The sequence below is a fragment of the Chiroxiphia lanceolata genome, chromosome 2 (assembly GCF_009829145.1).
Source record: "Chiroxiphia lanceolata isolate bChiLan1 chromosome 2, bChiLan1.pri, whole genome shotgun sequence".
NCBI lineage: Eukaryota > Metazoa > Chordata > Aves > Passeriformes > Pipridae > Chiroxiphia > Chiroxiphia lanceolata.
This window is the reverse complement of record NC_045638.1, coordinates 18,144,492-18,163,709: the sequence shown is the minus strand read 5'-3', so window position 1 is coordinate 18,163,709 and position 19,218 is coordinate 18,144,492. Positions and strand designations below refer to the sequence as shown.

At 39.4% G+C, this 19,218-nt stretch overlaps 1 protein-coding gene across 9 annotated transcripts in view; it reads left to right on the top strand.

Annotated features, from left to right (window-relative positions):
* GLRA2 (glycine receptor alpha 2) overlaps positions 1–19,218 on the top strand; it is a 129,101-nt gene that overhangs the window by 11,873 nt on the left and 98,010 nt on the right. For 4 of the 9 annotated variants that reach the window (XM_032679600.1, XM_032679601.1, XM_032679596.1 and 1 more), the window contains exon 3: positions 14,002–14,069. The exons of 2 other annotated variants lie outside the window; for them this stretch is intronic. In XM_032679600.1, coding sequence (XP_032535491.1) covers positions 14,002–14,069 — 68 coding nt within the window. Of the gene's footprint in view, positions 1–14,001; positions 14,070–14,165; positions 14,234–19,218 lie in introns of all 9 variants that reach the window. 3 more of the 9 variants (XM_032679597.1, XM_032679599.1, XM_032679605.1) reach the window with 2 other exon arrangements.

Genomic DNA, 19,218 nt, shown 5'->3' with positions numbered 1-19,218 from the left:
GATTGAAGTCCCTCACGAGGACCAGGATTTGAGAATGTGAGAGTGCCCTTAACTGTCTATAAGGACCTCATCCACTTGGACTTCCTTGTTGGGTGACCTGTAGCAGACCCCCACTATAATGTCACCTACCCCCACTATAAATGTCACCTGTCCCTGCTGTCCCTTTAGTTCTGACCCATAAGCTCTTAGTCACCCCCTTATTCATCTCCAGGTAGAGATCCATACACTTCAGCTGGTCTTTGGCTTAGAGGGAGACACCCTTTCCTTATCTCCCCTGTCCTTCCTAAAGAATCTGTATCCTTCCGTTCCAAAATTCCGGTCGCAGAGCCATCCCACCACATCTCCATGATGCCAATGAGATTTTAGCCCTGCAGATGTGCCCACATCTGTAACTCATCTTGTTTCTTCCCCATGCTGTACATGTTTGCATAGAGGCATTTAAGCTGGGCTCTGGATGAAGATGACTTACTGGCTGGAGTGGGGGTGAAGCTGTTCTGTGAGGGCACCTCAGGCTTTAGGAGAAGTTTCTTCCTCCTGCAGGTCCTTTCCACTTCAAACTTCTGTTCTTCTGCATTATTGCCCCCCTCCCTTTGTGTGTGCCTATGGGGTTCTTGGCTGTTTGGCCATGGGCTGTGAGTCTGTATAAATCTCTGATTAAGTCATCAGAAAATGTATATTTGAACAGTTCATCTTCCGAATACGCATTTCATGGTCTTTCACAGAAATGAGTGATTTTAACAATCTGCAGAGAGGAGCCCCCTAGATGATGCAGACAGGATGGTAGAGGGTGGGACACAGCTCTGAGATGAAGGATGCACAATGTCTGGCATAAATAATGACCTGCCAACATCATAAACACCAAGTCCATGATTAAAATTCAAAGTTTACAGAAATATAAAGGTTGTGATTCTGAAAACTGCAAGATCTGAACAGTACAGTACATGAGAGAAAAGTCTAATTCACCAAGCATCTGGTTACTTATGAGGGATAAATCAGAGCAGCCTAGTGGCTTATTTGAACTATGCCAGCTACCAGCAATCCTCAAGTATTGCCAGGGCATGAAGACATAATGATTACTCCTTATGCCTCAGCTATGTGTCAGAAGCTGGGAAGGGTGGAAACATAAAGGCTTAATGAGTCAATAAAAGAAGAAAACATTTCAAACAGTACTCAGATGGAATATGAGCCCAAAACCAACCTGCCCTGGAAATCTCTGGTCCACCTTCTGTGTAATTGGCAGTGCATTACTGTTGTACTTTAAAGATCCTCAGATTCTCTCAGTTCTGCTCTCAAGTGTGCACAGAACTGCCCCAGTCTGGCTCACCTAGCACCCACCTCACTCCTAACCCAAATTCAGGCTCTCTGATGAGGCACTGTTTCACCTCCATCTCCCTATAGGGACTAAGTATCTCAGAGCCTGCCTTATATTCCACAGGAAAGGGATTCCTCTCAGTGTGGATCTGTAATCACTTAAGACCCCACACTCCCACCCACAAACAGCATCTGTGGGTGGCCTCCCTTCCTCTACAGTATACAGAAGATTTTTTGTCCAGTTTTCCCTCAGCTTAAAGGGTTCAGTATCTGATCCAAAGGACTATAAATGATTCTGAGAGGTCTATTTTTCAAACTTAACTAAGCCAGGGAAAAACTGCAAAGGGAACATGACTTTTCAATCTTGCGATGTAGCTGCTTGTCTTGAGAGGGGAGAGCCTCTTCACCTCTTCAATATGATGCACAGAAGTGCCTGTTGTAGCCAGTACACCTTGGAGGCAGCTGATGTAACTGTTATAGAAAATATTGTAAGGACAGGGTTTGAGAGCCAGCACTTCTTTCACTTTTCCTGATAATTGCCCCAACCACTAAGATAGAAATATCTGTGAGTGCAGTTTCTCTCTTTTTCTCCAAATGTTGTACCCTAAGTGCTTTGCTACACAACTTGCTGGGTACTGTAGGCTATCTACACCTACTAAATATGTTTAGCAGTGACAATAGCTGCACTTTAGGATAAATCCCATCTCCTCTGAATAAGAGACAGTGAGAGATATCCCACCGCATTTTCCAAGAAACAACTCACAGCCTTGTAGCCTAGGGGATGCAAGTTTGCATCCCTTCAATCTGAGGCAGGTGTAGAAGCTCTAAGAAAGGACCCTTTCTGCATGAAATCTCTCAAAGCTTTGTTATTGGCTGCAAAACTGTCTGTGTTTTAGACGGCTAGGCTGAAATTCTTGACTGCTTTTTCAAAGTAAGGTAGTATATGTTGACCGGGTACAGAATGGTCTGAGCAGTGGATCCTGAATGAGATACTTCAACCCTTCTGAGAATCAGTGTAAAGAAGGCCCACAAAGAGCCCATTTTAGATTATTTGCTCTCTGCAAGTGGTACCCCACTGTGCTGAAGCATCATGTTCTGCCGATGAACTATATGAAGCCCTTAAGGTTCCTCTCCAAGAGCCTGGGTATTACACATCAAAGCATCAGACGCTTCAACTCCTTCTGCCTGCTATGGAGCTGAGATCTTTTTGGCTATAGCAAACAGTGGACTGTCTAGGGAAGCACAGTAGCAGTATGATGCTCTTCTCTGAAAGCTAATAACTCCTACCTGTGTGTTTGTGTGCATCCAAAGCACAAGGCTGCATAGAAACAACCAGGCACATCTGCGAATAGCTGATTTGTGGGCACTTTTCCTTAAAGCTTGGTAACCAACACTCAACTGATAGACACTGCATGAGCAAACTTGTTCTTTCTTCATCCCAGGAACACAAATATGGTTAATATCCTTTGCTTTTGTACTTGGGGAAATACATCTGAGAAGAGGCTAAATGCTTTCCTTAAACTGGCATAATTAGTCAGGGAAAACCTAGGATTAAAATTTACCAGATCAATACTCATTATGTTAGGCTGCCTCTAATCCCAATGTGTGTTGTTTTTATGTCTATGTCTCAGGCTATGAAACCCTCTTAACAGAATTGCTGTATCTTCTTGTACTGTTTACTCTGTCTGATAAAGGATTAGTCCTAAATAATAAATAAAATAACAGAACAGTTGTGCTAGGAATGCTGTTATAAACTCTCACACTGCAATTTAAAGCAGTTGTTGAAGAAATGCAAATTACATGCATAGTGCCAAACAAGGAGCATATGTAAAACCTCCCTTTTTCTCCAGATGTGGATGTAGCCTGTTGCCTGTGCATAAACATGTGCGCAAACTCTACCCATATAAAAATAAAAATGAAGATGTATTCACTCTACATAAGAGTTTCAGACTGCAGCAGTTTTGCTTTCCAGTGATATCCCATCAGATGCGGCAGTCTGAGGTGTTAAAAGCCTTTGGCCAGTCTGTTTATATCCTAAAATAAGCATCTGGGAGAATTTTGCAGCTCTTTGGCTCTGTACTCGTGAGAATTTTGGTTTTGTCACACTTTTGAGGTGTGTTTTGTGTGAGGTAAAGCACATACAATCTTTTAAAACCAGATTTTAACTCCTTGTTTTTTTAATAAAATATAAGTTTGACTTATCAAAGTTATTAATAATTAGGGACAGATTCAATTCAGGTCAGTAAGTTCCTCAGTGTGGATATAGTCTCATTTGTAGAAAACTTCTGCTTTGTGTGGCTATTTGTGGTAGAATTCAGAAAAAGACCAGATGCCCTGACCCTGCAACGTGGTTTATGTCAGCAGAGCTCTGAGCCTGTGTGAGAGCCATGTGATACTCCTCACAGCAAGGCAATGAACGTCCTACATGATGTAGCTGGTTCGGTATTGATAAAAAAGTAAGCCAGTCAGTTTATAGGATGCTTATTTTCTAGGCTGGTGAAGAGTCCTTATTCCCTTCCCATTCTTATAGCCATTTTTATACATAGGAAAAAATGATGACTGAAAAAACTGCCTGTGAAAGACACCCAAAAAGTACCTTAAGGATGTCTTGCAGTTAAAACACAGACTCTTTTTGGTATTTAGGATATGTGCAACCAGATAGAAAGTTCCCAAAGGAAAGGACGTGTGAAGGAAAAGGATGGGAAGCTGAGTTAAACAGGCAACAGATCAGCTGATGGGAGCATTGAAGGGGAGAGGATAGAGGATATTCCTCAGGATAGAGGAATTGATTTCAAAATAATCTTTTGCACAGATTGTATGGAAATGAATTGAACTGTAAGGAGGTAAAAAACAGGAAAGGTTTGAAAATACAAGGAAAATTTTACTTTGTTAGTACTAGATGTAATGAGTAGATGGGTCAGTGTGTCTCTGACCTGTTGCTGATTGACATCCATACCAGCTCCCGACCATTTCTGTTGTTATTTTTCCCTATCCATGAGCCATTCCATTTGTCTAAATCCCACTGTTCATCTGTGTCCCATGTATCATTTGGTCTATAATTCTTAAAAAGTCATAAATCAATGTCTGCTCCATAATATTAGTCACACAAGCTGCTTTCTTTCTTCAGACACTAAAGCAAGGAACATTATGGAGGCAGTAAAGGAAAAGCTGGCAGAGTTGTGAAATAAAGAGAATGTCTGAGGCCCAGAGGAACAAGAAAGGAGTTAAAATCAATTCTGAGTTGTCTCTGTGGCCACAGAGAGAGGTATTGACCAAGCTCCGTATTTGAGACTGTAGCTAGTGATGTTTATAACTGAGCTTCCATTAATTTTTGCAACACAAGGTCAGAATCACAGGGAAGGAACAAAGTAAGACATATTTAGAGAAGAAGGAAAAAGTAACCTTTCTTTTTAAAAAAATGTTTTGAGGTGAGTATACCAAGGAAAATGAAGCAGTTATTTCTGACTAAAAATAGAAACCATGGCTGGTTGCATACATTTTAATATTATTGTTAATAATTTTTTTTCATTAAGTAGATTGTCCCTCCTACCTTCTCTTCTCAGTGGACACTTTTTATGTTATGGTTCCATGCAGTCTGTTAGATGAGTTGGTTACTCTGGCATCATGAAACATTATTAATAATAAAATTACCCGGAGGAGGTTATCTGACCCTACACTGGAGTGCAGATTTTATGACTGTAGATGTAATACCATCTTTTATTTAACCACATTCCGGAGTGTCCCAGGCCTCTGCACACATTTTGCAGCTCACATGCTGATCAGCAGTGAAGAGTTCTGTCTTCCTTAATGCAAAGCAACCGGGCAGTTTCTCAGGGCCAGATGTGAGGAGCATCTCTGCTACCTGCTTGCAGTGAGGCTGAGAGCCACTTCAGTGAGTACTGTTTTATGATAAGAAAATAAATAGGTGCCTGGATCTTTTCATGTCAGAAGAAAAGCAAACAATTCGATTTCCCCAAACATTGTCCACTGCTCTATTGCATTGGAAGAAGAAAAATTTTAGAAAGAGATGCCTTACAATGAGGTGCTTGTCATGACATGGAATGGAAAGATTTGAAAGACTGGTGGAAAGCTCAGAGAAAGAAAAAGAATTTGATGGACATATGAAAGAATAAAGCATTGATTTGAATATTTTTAAAGTTGACATAAATAGTAAATAACTTTGCACTGTAAGCTTGTAGTTTCAGTGGGAAGTTTCCAGATGTAAGATTTCTGACTCACTGTTTTTTAGATTTATTTCCACGGTCTCATTTGCACATGGAAGACTTTAGCTCTGGGACTGCCTGCACTCAGTCACAACTATTGCTGAAAGTTGTGTAGAAATATCTGAATTAGCTTTAAAGTAATTTGCTCGGAGGTGCTCTGCACCACACCGAGATGATACAGAGCTCAGCACATGCTGAGGTTAATGGCCTCCAGTGAATTCCAGCCTGCCATGACTACCTTGGTACCATCCCTCAAATTACCCACATGAAAGCCAGCTCTAGCACATTTATACGATCCGTTGTGACTGCTATGGCTATATATTCTTTGTAGACTAGCTCAGGTTAGCTGAGTAAATCAGGAACTTGTCAACTGTTTGAAGGGCTTTTTTCTGAAATCCTGGTTTGTGAAGTAAAATAAAATAGTGCCTGAAAATCGTTCTTGTGCAGTGTCTATTAGATAACCTATGTGGATATATCCCACTGTAACCCAGAGCTGACAGTAATATATGTTTCTGTTATCAGCCTCAGCAGAAAGAGTCAGGGAAGAATGAACACATCGTATGGACTATCCTGTAATGCCAAATGCAGAACTGAAGAGGTTTTGTAGTGTGAGACTTACCTTCCTCTTCCAGAATTGGGTCTGTGGACAAAAGCATTCACTGAATGTGAAGCATGTGGATCCAACAATTTTCACAAACGCTTTAAGGCACAAAAAAGTGCATCTTAGCAGGGATTCTCCTTCCCTGAAACGTTGATAGGATTTTACCGGCATGACTCCTGTTACATTCAGCTATAGTCCCATAGCTGAAAACTCACATACCACTTCAGAAATTGACTACTCACTGTTTGAGCTCAGACTGTGTCAATGTATATATAGAGAGATGGCTTTAGCTGTACTTACTCCAGAGAATTTTCTTGCTATGACTCTTTCTGTAATCACCTGAACCTGACAATCACTGGAGTATTTATCTTGTGAGGCCTCAGTGGTATTTTACTGAGGAAGAGCTTTCAATTCTGGAATGTTGCATGCCCATTTATATCCAGGTTATGTCATAAGGCTGTATTCTTGCTCAGATACTTTCTCAAGGAAGAAAGGGAAGCAGCTTAAATCTTGATGTATTTGTTCATTTATATTTGTGTGTGTGCCTGCATGTGCATTTCTGGAAATAGGCAGCAGGAACTAGGGAAAAATTGTACTTTTTGCTATCTGTAGTGCTTTCCTGCTGATTCCATTCAGCACTGCCTCCATCTCTCACCTGCTGTAGGTGTGTTGTGTCTCCCCCAGTCTATAAGATACTGTTGTCGTAAGTCATGTTGCTCACATATATTTGTCAGATACTTGGTGATATTTGGACTGAGTTATATCAATGGGAATGAGAGTCCTAAAAAGAATTTAGGCATCTAAAGATCTCTTCAGGTTTTCTCTGGTTCTGTAAATGCTTTTGTGACTCTTAGCCTTATCACAAATGTATATTGATTACACAGAATATGATTCTGAGTCTTAGATGCACCAATAAGCAACCAAAACCATTACCATATTCCTACTGGGAGAAATGGCATTCTCAGCAAGCTAAGTTATTATATATGACAGATGAACTTTCAGAGGATGTTGGTTTTAGCTTGATGAAGCAGAACAATAATTTTGTCTTTATTTGATTTTACCAGCAAATTGCATCAGTGCAAAGTACCATACAACTACTACATTTCTTGAGAACTCTACGCTTACATTGTTGTTTTTTTTTTTTTTATTTTAAGTTTTGTTTGGTTGGTTGGTTAGTAGGTGCAATTTTGATCAATGAATAATAAGTGACATATGCTTAATAATCTAATTGTGCTGAACATTTCTAAAGTAGATGGAATTCTCTGTTTACTGGACATGATTATACTTAGGCAGTCAGGGTGATGCACTTGACAGAAATCCCATAGAAAGACAACCTTATAAATGAAAGGCATCACTCCCCAACAAAAAAAATCACCGTGATTTGTAAGCCTTAGGGTAACTATGTTGTATTGATGCCATAAATATTGCCTCCTCTGACTAAGCTGTTAACACACTAATGAGATGATGATATTTAAATAGACAGAAACATTGGTTTTGCCCAGAGGCAGAATGATAGGGAAAGAGAGAAGTCCTACCTAGGTGCTTACAATAAAGACTACCTGTGGTCTGCCTCCTGCTTTCTTACAAGAACCTTAGGCAAACTCCATAAATCTTGAGAAATTTCTCATCAGGGTTTGGGCTATCCATTATACAAGTCCTTGTAAACAAGTGTGCAAGCTGCACTGCTTCTGGAGTAGCTGCAGCATCCCTGTGGCTTAGAGGAACTTTTCCAGTGCATCAAAGCCGCCTTTCTCTTCCTGGCCCAATATCCATGGTCCCTGGCCACAGGACTGGCTGAGCTAGCTTTGATAACTCCAGTCTTTATCCTGTCTGCCACACTCTGAGCAGGGAGGGAGCTACGATGATGAACAACTTGCTCCTGTCTAATGACCACGGCCAGCTGAGGTGTCCCAGCAGCAATTCATCCTTGCTGTCTGACTTACAGTGATGTGCCTGCAGAGCCATGAAGAGATGGATTGGCAACCTCTTGAAGTGGTAATTCAGGTAGCTCTAGTACTGCAGCTGCAGAAGCAGAGCCCTCCATAGGGTTAGCTCTGTTTCAGGTCTCATAAAGACTGCTGGATGTTGGAGGCTGTTCAGTTTGGTTGGGATAAATGGTTGCTAAACCCCCAGCTGTCTCCAGTACTGGCAATTAAAAAACCATCTCCAACAAGTTCCTCTACCCTCCCCTGCTGTCCTAAGGTATGTGTTACTGGTGTTTAGATCAGCATATGGGTCTTTGTCCTGCCCTCACCCACATTTCGATCACCTCCTTCGTTTGAGCTCAGAGATGAAATCCGTGCCCCACAGATGACAGGATTCTCAGTCTCTGGTGGGATCACTGCTTCTCCCCTTTGCCCATTGGTCCTGTTCCTGGATCCCATCTCTATCTCCACACCCAGATGGGATTGATTTTAGGCTTTTCAAAGTCCTGATCTGTAGTAAGGGGAGAAGGGGAGTTTGTCTCACCTTTCTCCCCTGTATATGGAACAAAATAAAACATCCGAGATGGTGCATTGGCACAAGGGACAAAGAGGGAAGATAGACAAGAAATTCTATGTGTAGAAAAAGACACGAGTCCTCACAGATCTGTAAATATCTTGCCAATATTTTCACTGTCATTCCATAAGATGGTTCTACCTCATTATCTCTCATTTTTGCTTTTGCATCTCTCTGCTTTGTTCACAGTTCTCTGTGTGTACTGTACTTTAATTTGCCTTACAAAATCCCTTAATAAATACAGATATCAAAGAAAATTGGCAAGTGCACAGGTATAATTTTAAATCTCTTGTATGATTATAATATTCCCACTAAGGACAATTTAGCTATATGGTTGAAATTAATGTGAAGAGAAAAAGGCTGCCAGGTGCAACCTGGAAACTTGACACCAAAAAATACAAGGGTTGAGATGAACTTGAGGATACAGATATGATTAGTTGCATTTAGGATGATCTCCAGGGCAAGAGTACAGGTAAATCTTTTCAAGAATATATGAAATGAAGGCAGATTTCTGGCTGTGTGCTATCAATACTGGAGAATATTTAGCAAAGGCTGGAGTTAGGAGCTGGATGGGGCTCAAACGTACTTCTTTCGGCATTCATCATATGGGAATATTCCCGCACATTGGGATGGGTTCACCCCCTCTGGAAGCTGACAAGGAAAGGATTCATTCTCTAGCCAGATGGCAACAAGGTCATAGGCACTTTTGGTACAGGACTTTTGAGGCAATATGCCACAACAAATTCAGGGGAATATTCTGTATATTCAGATTTCTTGTGGTTATGGTGAGCAGATGAGTGTTGAGTTTAAGTGCTAGGTGTCCCGAGGTCACAGGAGGTGTATGACATTATAATGTCAGGGTTTTTCAAGAAGGCAGTGTATCAGAGTGTCCTGTTGACTACCAGCAGCCACAGCAAACCTTCTGGGGAAACAGGGAAAAGAGAGCTGAAGGGAACAGAAGTGATATCTTAGCTGTTTATCAGAATACTAGACATCTGCTTTCTGGTTGATTTGAGCATTAGCTGGTTTGGGCTTGGTTTGGTTTTTGTTTTTTTTTCCCCTAAGTCCTTTCAAGAAACAGACATTTTCCTTATAACTCAAAGATCACTTTGATTATCTTGAATGTGCCCTGAAAGGCATCTTGTTACATTGGAGGTGACAAAAGGAAAACTAGAGGGAGAAAAAGATTTAATTAAAAATTATACTTTGCTTAATTTTTTTTACAGGTAATGTCAGCTCTTTTTAGATTTTAGGCAGTAAGGTCAAATTAAAGTTTTCCATTGCCTTTGAAGAATTTTAGATTGTGTTCTCAAACCTTGGCTATACTTCAGAGAAGTTTACTGCTTTCATTTTAAATGAACAATTAAATTAGGAAAATCTTATCAGATGGAGTTTGTTTTAGTTTAAAACCATTACCCCTTACTCTATTGCAGCATGCCCTGCTAAAAAGTTTGTTCCCGTATTTCTTACAGGCCTGTTTTAAATATTGAAAGGCCACAATAAGGTGTCCCTGGAGCCTTCTCTTCTGCAGGCTGAGCAAAGCCAACATACCTTTCCAATTTACAGAGAAGGATGTTGTAGAGTACTGTATCAAAGGCCATACAGGACTCCAGATAGGTGACATCTGTAACCCTTCCCTTGTTCACTCATGGAGTCGCTCCACCATGGAAAGCCACCACTTCGGTCATGCAGGACTTGTCCTTGGTGAAACCGCGCTGGCTGCCCCGAATCACCTCCCTGTCCTCCATGTGCTTTAGCGTAGCTTCTAGAGGGATCTGTTCTGTGATCTTCTGAGGCACAGAGGTGAGGCTGACAGGTCAGTAGTCCCCAGGGTCTGCATTCTCCCCTTTTTAAAAATGGATGCAATGCTTCCCTTCTTCCAGTCACCAAGAACTTCATGTGATTGCCACGGAGAGTATCATGGAGAGTGATTAGGCAAGTACATCAGTCAATTCCCTCAAGATTCTGGAATGCATTGAATCAGGTCCCATAGACTTATTTATTTTCAAGTTCCTCGGGTATTCACAAATGTAATCTTCTCTCTTTTTTTTGCTGAGTTTGCTGAGTTACTGTTCCACACCTACCAGTAGAACACAAGCAAAAGACACTATTTAATTATATAATTGAGTAGGGAAACGGAGGGAGGCGTTAGCTTTTTTGTAAGGTACAGTGCTCTACCATGTACCTACTCAGAGTACATCTGGACTGCAGTCTGTGATGTGGTAGCATATTTCCTAACATATATAAGCATATTTTCCTAACATAGTTAAGCATCTTTACCAGGTTCTGCTGGCACTCAGGAAATCTCATGCTCACATATGAAGGCTTTTGCAAGACAACACCCTGATATTAAAGAAAACTTGACAAAGAGCATGGGAAGATACCAAGGCACTCAATGCCTTCTTCACTGCAGTCTTTATTGTCAAGAATGGTTTTCAGGAATCCCATGCCCCTGAGACCCGTGAAAAAGTCCAGACTAATAAAAACTCAGTGGAGAAGAATTAGGCTACAGAGGATTTAGGCAAACTGGACACAGATGAGTCCATATGAACACATAGGACACACCCACAAATAGAGCGTGGTGCTAATAACATGAGGGTTGTGGGTTTGGTTTCCATATGGACCATTCACTTAAGAGTTGGACTCAGTGATCCTTGTGGGTCCCTTCCAACTCAGAATATTCTGTGAAAGTGCTGTGAAAGCTGGGTGGTTGCATTCTTAATTATCTTTGAAAGGTCATGGCAACTGGAGGAGGTTCATCATTATGTGTTAAAAAAATGTCACACCTATGCCTAAGAGAGACAAGGAGGAGAATACAGGAGCTACAGGCTGGCCAGCCTTACCTCAAAGCCTGGAGCAAATCTCTTGAAGCCATTTCCAGACGGCTTCAAGATGACTGGTGGTAGTCAACATGGATTTATGAAGGGCAAATGATTCCTTACAATGCTAATTGCCTTCTATGAGGACTTGAAAGGCTTGACGGATAAGAGGAGAGCAGTGTGTATCTCAGCTTTAGCAAGGCTTTTGACACTGTCTCTTACAACTTGGAATAGAGTAGCTAAATGGGCATGGAAAACTGACTGAATTGCCATGCTTAAAGGGTTGTGAACAGCAGCACAAAGTCCATCTGGAGGCCAGTCACTACTGGTGTGCTATGGGCATTGATACTGGGTCAATACTGTTTAATATCCTCATTAATTACCTGGATGATGGGACACGGTGCACCCTCAACAAATTCGCAGGAGATGTAAGACTGGGAGGAATGATTAATCTCTTAGAGACTTGTGCTGCCATTCAGAGGGACCTGGATAGGCCATGCAAATGGGCCAACATGACCTCACCGTGTTCAGCAAAGGGAAATGCAGTCTTGTATCTGGGAAGGAACGGTCTGGGGGATGACCAGCTGGAATGCAGCTTTGCAGAAAAGGCCATGGGGGTCCTGGTTTACACAAAGTTGAACATGAGCCAGCAATGTGCCCTTGCAGCAAGGGCAGCCAATCACCTCTTGGGCTCCATTAGGCAGAGCATTGCCAGCAAGCTGAGGGAAGGGATCCTTCACTCTGCTTAGAACTGGTGAGACACACCTGGAATGCTAAGTCTCCAGTGTGAGAGAGACATAAACTTACTGGTATGGGCCCAGCAAAATGGCAGGAAGGTAATTAAAAGACCAGAGGATCTGTCATACAAGAAGAAGCTGAGATTGCTGAGGACGAGGGAAAAGAAGGTTCTGGGGGATCTCATCCATGTGTATGAATAACTGATGGGGTGTAAGTAAAGAAGACAGAGCCAGATTCCTCTCAGTTGTACCTAGTTACAGGAGAAGAGGCAGTGGGCACAAGCTGAAACACATGAAATTGCATGTAAACATGAGAGAAACCTTTTACTGTGAGGGAGACTAGGCTCAGGTTGCCTAGAGAAGCTGTGGAGTCTCCATCTCTGGATATATTCAAAGTCTGATATGGCATGGTCCTGAGCAACCTGCTCTAGCTGATCCTGCCTTTGGACTAAATGGACTAGGGGAACTAAGTGATCTCCAGATGTTCCTTCCAGTTACAATGATTCAGTGATTCAGTTTGTCTGGATGAAGAGAAATATGTTGGTCAAGGTGCCGAGCCAGTAGAAATATCACCAATTAAAAGGAATAAAAAAGATAATATGGAGGGAGAATAGCAGACTGGTTTGTTTTGGCTTGGTGTTGAAAGTGGACACACATTTGCAATATAAAAAGAAAGTGTTTTAAAAACAATTCTTGTAAAAAACTGAGTAGAACAACACACTTCATTGGAAATTAGCAGCCTCAAAGCATATTACTCTTGGAATTTTGATTTCTAAAACCAACATGATTGTTTCCTTGCAGGTGGGTGGCCTAGCACTCAGGAAGCTGACAATGCACTGGATTTGAGTGGGCTCATTACTTTATCTTTCCATTTTTCAAAAAAGAAAGTAGTACTGTTTCCATATTTCCTAAATCAATTTCAGATCTAAATATGAAACTAAATGTGGGTATTTATATTCTCTGCACTGACTTTTTTTTATTTATATGGAAAATTATGTGATTAAAAGCCGTAATGGGGAAAAAAAGAAGAAAGTACTGATACTCAATGCTTGTACCACCGTTTTTGTCACTGAAGTTCAGGCATTTAGCATTAATCCTTGTTGATTCAGTTGAGAACCCCTGTTTATTTCATCACGCCTAAAAAATCAAGGAGGCTAATAGACAACTAATTAAATATTAAGTCCCCATTCATTCTGCTACACATCAGTGACTGCTGAATACCAGCGAAGGAGGTGGGAGGGAAGAGAATATAAACAGCTGTTTAATGAAAGCTGTGTCAAGCTGGAACACATATTGCTAAAATATCTGTTTGTGGCAAGCCAGACATCTCCAGATCAGGTGCAGAAAGTGTTGTCTAAGTCGATTTTCAGTGGACTGGAGTCAATGTGAAAAGTGGCCCTTGTTGGGAATTTCAGGGGCAAGCCTTTGCCTACAGAGTGGAGTAAATGTGGAGAGATAATCTTTTAATTTTAAGTCCTGGAGGAAGGGACAAGGGAGAGAGAAGTGGTTGCAGTGCTAAATTATATTTTGCGCTGGTACTGTGCATAAGAAAAAAGCCCTCACTCAATTCTCTCGTGAATCTCTAAATGCAAGGATGTAGTTCTGTGTATTTATATAATAACTTCCAATGAAACTAGGTTAAGTACATCAGTGTTGATAAAGTTTTTCTTTTGATCAAAATTTACATGATCTGTTTGGGAAAACTCACTTTCTACTTGTTTCCAGCCACATCTGTACCAGATTGTACGGAGGCTGAGGGATCTGTACTTTTGTTTCAATGTATATTGCAACATTTTTATTGCATTCCACAGGTCCTCCAGTAAACGTTACTTGCAATATTTTTATCAACAGTTTTGGATCAGTCACAGAAACCACAATGGTAAGTGCTATGATGTCATTGGCAAGAGAACAACAATACTTAATACATGTCATGAGCAAAACCTGTCAATTTTTCTATTTATTGTTCAACTTGCAGGTCCTCCTGTAAATGTTACCTGCAACATATTTATCAACAGCTTTGGTTCAATAGCAGAAACTACAATGGTGAGTGGGACTGGTCATTGAAGCCATCTTGTGAAGGAGTGGGATGTGATGTAGAATAGGGATGCTCAGGACATGGGGACATTGACTAAGTTATTAAGCTACTAAAAACCTACAAGCTGAATAATAATAATAAAATAAAATAACAAAAAATAAATATAGAATAATTATATAAGAGATATATCAATTACTAAACTCGCCTATCAAGTCCAAATGCACCTATATAGGAACCCCACCATAGTCTGTAGTAACTGTGATAGCAGCAAATATAAGTGTTTGCAAACCTGCTTTCTCAGGTTTTATTAGCACTGAAGAGACAGAGGAATGGCTGGAGCTCAGCTGTGAGGCTCCCTGCCAAGTACTTCATGTTCGAGTGTGTTTTACACCACATGCTGAATTATCTGCTGCTGCAGATAACAGTCTTGGTTAACTTAGATAAGTCTTTCTGAATTGCAGCCACATCAGTAACTGAAGTGAATGCAAAACATGAATCAAATGACTATAACATATAGGTATAAGACTTGGGCATTTTGAGGTTAAATAGGTACTAGGAAATTATGGGATTTCACCTGACTAAAATTTGTATTTTGACTGAATGCAAAGAATACACTCAGTCAAAAAAAAAAAAAAAAAGCCAGAATGAAAATACCAGTTTTAATTATGATAAATCTAAAAATAAATAGTTCTGTTTTTCATTTCACCATGAGATTTTGATTTTCATTTAGAATTATTAATTTCAGATTAACCAAATCAAGCTAAAAAAATGAAAATTAAAATTTTACTCCAATTTTTTTTTAGTCTAGAAGACTAGCAGTCTATTATCTTTTTTCAATATTTGCTAAGAAAAATAAGAACTATTCTTCTGAGTCCATTTAGAAAGATTCTGAGTTTTTAAATCCTCTTTTTCAAAAATGAACAAAAAAGATCAGTTGTTTATTCAAGCCTACATACACCTGACTATGGGGGTTAGTCCAGAGAGATATTTTTGAAGGCTTTCTCATCATAATGTGATAAACCCATAATAAATATTAGGTGCTTATATCTATGGGACTTTTGAAGCAATTGCAAAGTAGTTTCACAACTGTTTTCTAGGTATTCCTACACAGCGTCCAGATCTTTCTGAATTTTCTGAAGCCAGAGGCAGTAAAGATGCTTGGCTTCCTGTAGGACTGATATCCTTGTAACTAAAAATGAACTTGCTACCCACAAAAGGACTTGAAGTAAACCAAAGAACTATTTTTTTAATAAAATGGAATAGATACTGCCTTGAAGAACAGATATTTAGCCTAGCTTATGTATTTTGCTTAATATTCACTTAGATTCAGTTGTAATTCCTGCCATCATTTCAGAAAGTGGTGCCTAAGGAATGTAGAAACACGAAACTTCTGCTCCTAAATAATTTTATTTAAAACCCCACCTTTTTACTTAATATTTTCTAGAGATAAAAAGCAAGTTTTTTCTAGGCCAGATTGTTTTCTAAAATAGTGTGGGAAAGACTTCACTATAATTGACAATCTGTAACATACATAGCTATAAAACAAACAGATAAGTAATGTTTAAAAAGAAAATTAAAATTAATTTAAAAATGACAAGAAAAAAACATATCATGGTGTAACAGAATTATCAACAGACTTAATTTTCATTATTTTTGGAAAACTTAAATTGTTCTTCCTGTGTTTAAAGAATTCTGAGAAGATAGCCATGAATGTAGCCTTTTTACCCAACCATGTCTGTTGATCCTAGTATGCAGAGCCATCAGCATAGCATTAAGTAGCAAAAATCCTGCACGTTACTAGCTTTACAAGATGGCATTCAATGAAAATATTTGCACGACCTAATGCTGATTGCATTAATTAGACTCCTTCATTGCTTTGATTAAATCCCCTCATTGCATTTTACCTTCTATCAAATATGTTAATGTGCACCTTTCCAATGTTCATTAACACATTTTGCGAAAACAGCCAAACATTCAAGTAGTTGAAAACAAAGACTCTTGGCTTTCTTATTTTGCTTTGTTCATAATATCTGCTGAAAGTGTGGAAAGATTTCTCTAAGATGCTGTTCAATGGTTTGATATTGATTTTCTTAATGCTGTCACTTCTTTAATGACTATTGTGACTAGTTTTAGCAGTCTGCTCTGAGAGCCAGACATCAATTACTGTTCCATCTACTTTGCCTTTCTGAAATAGATATAATCATGTGGTAAAACTGTTGGCATCCCTTGTGATAAATAACAAGTTTTGTTTGACTCTTAGGAATCGTTTTTCCCTATAAAATGCTCTTGATGGTTTTGACATAAAACTAAACGATTCATTTAAAAGCCTGGATTGCAAATTCAATGGAGACACTCCTGTCTCAGAGGAGAGGAATGCTTAGTGGAACCATGTATATATACTGAAGGGACATTATCAGAATATAACTTGGATGATCTACAGCAGTTCATTGGAAACTTGGGAGATGAAAACTTGTTTAGAGAAGCTTTCAGTAGGAGAAATTAACATGGAAAATAGGATTACAGTCCCAGACCTACTAAATTCAGTAAGCCAGGTTCTCAATAACATTATCAAGAGTATTTGCTTCTTTTCTGATTAAGGCAGAGAGCAGGATAAAATTCCTCCCTATGTGAAAAGCCAGCACAACTCCTATGTGCAGCACACTCTTCTAAAACTAAAACTTTTAATTCAGAAATAAAACAGGATTTTGTGCTGGTTCACATGGATGAATTCCACAGACTCTTCATGAGTTTTAGTCCCAAAGATCTAGAGAAACGAAATGCATATATATCAGTCATTCTGCTCTATAATGCACATATTGGACAGTATCCCAATAGATTTCTTTTCTTGTGGAAAAGAAGTGTTTTTCTTCCATATTAGAATGATATATATTATACCAAAATGAAAACAGAGAAAAAAAGGCCAGAGTCAAGATAATATAGTTGGAAATTTTCTTCATTGATTCATCTTTCATGTAAGTCCTAACTTGCAGAGAAAAAGAAAAAGATGATCCTGAGTAACTTCACTGAATAAAGCAGTAAACTGTATCTATTTTTGGAAGCATTCACACATGCAGTATTCAGCAGAAAATTCACTGTACAGCATGACTGCTGTCGAGTATCACAGATGAGTAATCTACATCAGCCTGGGCAGCATCCCAAAGAATTCAGATGTTCAGTGTTGCTAATGACCAGGATTTTTTAGCTATCAGCTGTAGGAGAAGCTAAGAGAGTTTGTACATTGACAAACTAATTGTTAATTACAGAAATGACTAACTGTGAGGACATTATTATTGTCGTTGTGCCCTATAATCAATGACTGACACTATGCAGCAGGTTCTCTGTTGGGGTGAATGCATCAAACTCCAGTTGTGTTTTAAATACTTATGTTAGCAGAAAAAATTGCCATTCCTTTATTTTAAAAGCTTGGCTGTGGCTGGCTGTATGATGCTATCTTCCAACTAGAAAAAAACCTAAACTGTAATTACAAATAAGCTTCTTAGATCCTGATTAATTCGCATGTATAGTTTTAAATATATAAAAGGCTCCCACTGACGTAATTGGGGATGCCTTGAATGCTTAGGTGCATAGGTAACCAAGTGCTTTTCTGTTGCATGGCCTTGAAATAGGTCATTAAACCACTACTTTTCAGTTAGCATTCCTATTTAGTCTTTTTGGTAAGCCTCTTCAATTCATGGAAGACCAGCTAAGTCGGCTGTTTGTCTCAGACACCTGACTCAACTTCTGGGAAATCAATGCTGTTGGAGGGGAAGATGGGAGGAAAGCGAAGAACTAAGATAAGTGTCAGTTCAGAAACAGAAAGTAGCACTGAAGAGGGAGGAGGGTTCCCCTGCACTGCCCCTGCCATAGCAGTGCCTGAGAACAAAGGAATCCAGAGCTTTGCTGAAGCTCTGGGCAGTGAATCTGGATTTGGATTTGCTGAAAGATGATTTCTATCTACATTCTTATGAAATAGACTAAGTATATCTGTGGACTGAGTCCCTAAATCTTCAGATAAAGCTACTGAAACTAATCAGATTAATATTCTTTCAGTATGTTTGTATTACTCTGAACTTATGGCTTGAGAACAGAAGAAAGCTGTTTATCTGAGTTGCCTTAAGCTATTGCTAGCATTGGTGTTGCAACTGAGATGGAATCTTTACGTCCACACTCCTTGTTCAGAGTGGTGGTGCTGTCAGAAAGAATTTGTAGAGCAGGTGTACTCCTGGTTGTGTAGGAGTGCATTACTACAGTCCACCCACTTCTACCCTCAGGAACTTGCAAAATACACACTGTAGTCTGCCTCAGCCCCGTGTTGTTCTACCATTCTCAAGAGAATTTTTCTTCAAAAGACAGTTGCAATGTTAGCACAGGAAAAGTAAATTCAAAATTCTACACATGATTAGGTCTGAATGTGTAAACACACATCCCTCTCAACTGCTCGTACTGCAAGCATAGGAGGGAAAAATAATGCTGTTTTTATGATGTGTATCTTATATTTCCATTTTTATTTCTCATTAAAAATATATATACATATATATGTAAAACCTATCAGACATAAACAACGGTTTCAGTTCTGTTTTGTTTCTAACAAGGCTTGCAGAGGGAAAGCATCGGTGTGATGGCTCTGATATTTATGAAGGGACATATTGAAAAATGTAATTTAATCCAATTGGCATTATTTATGATTTTGGTATAATATATATCATCATATGCAAGCTCTTCTATGAACAAAGATTTTTTTAGACTGCTTTTTATTATCTAAATCACCAGCCACGGAGGTTCATTTTTTCATATATTTCTGTATAATTTACTGATTTGACTTATTTATGATTTCTGTATCATGGGGGAAAAAAATCCCTGTGCTTTTCATAGGCTTCATTATATATCTTATTACAAAGAAAAATTAAAGGCAGTTGCGCAACTAGTTGTAGAAGTTTTATTCTATCAGCAGTTGCTGATGACAGCTCCTGCCTTCTTTTCTGCAGAATCAAAA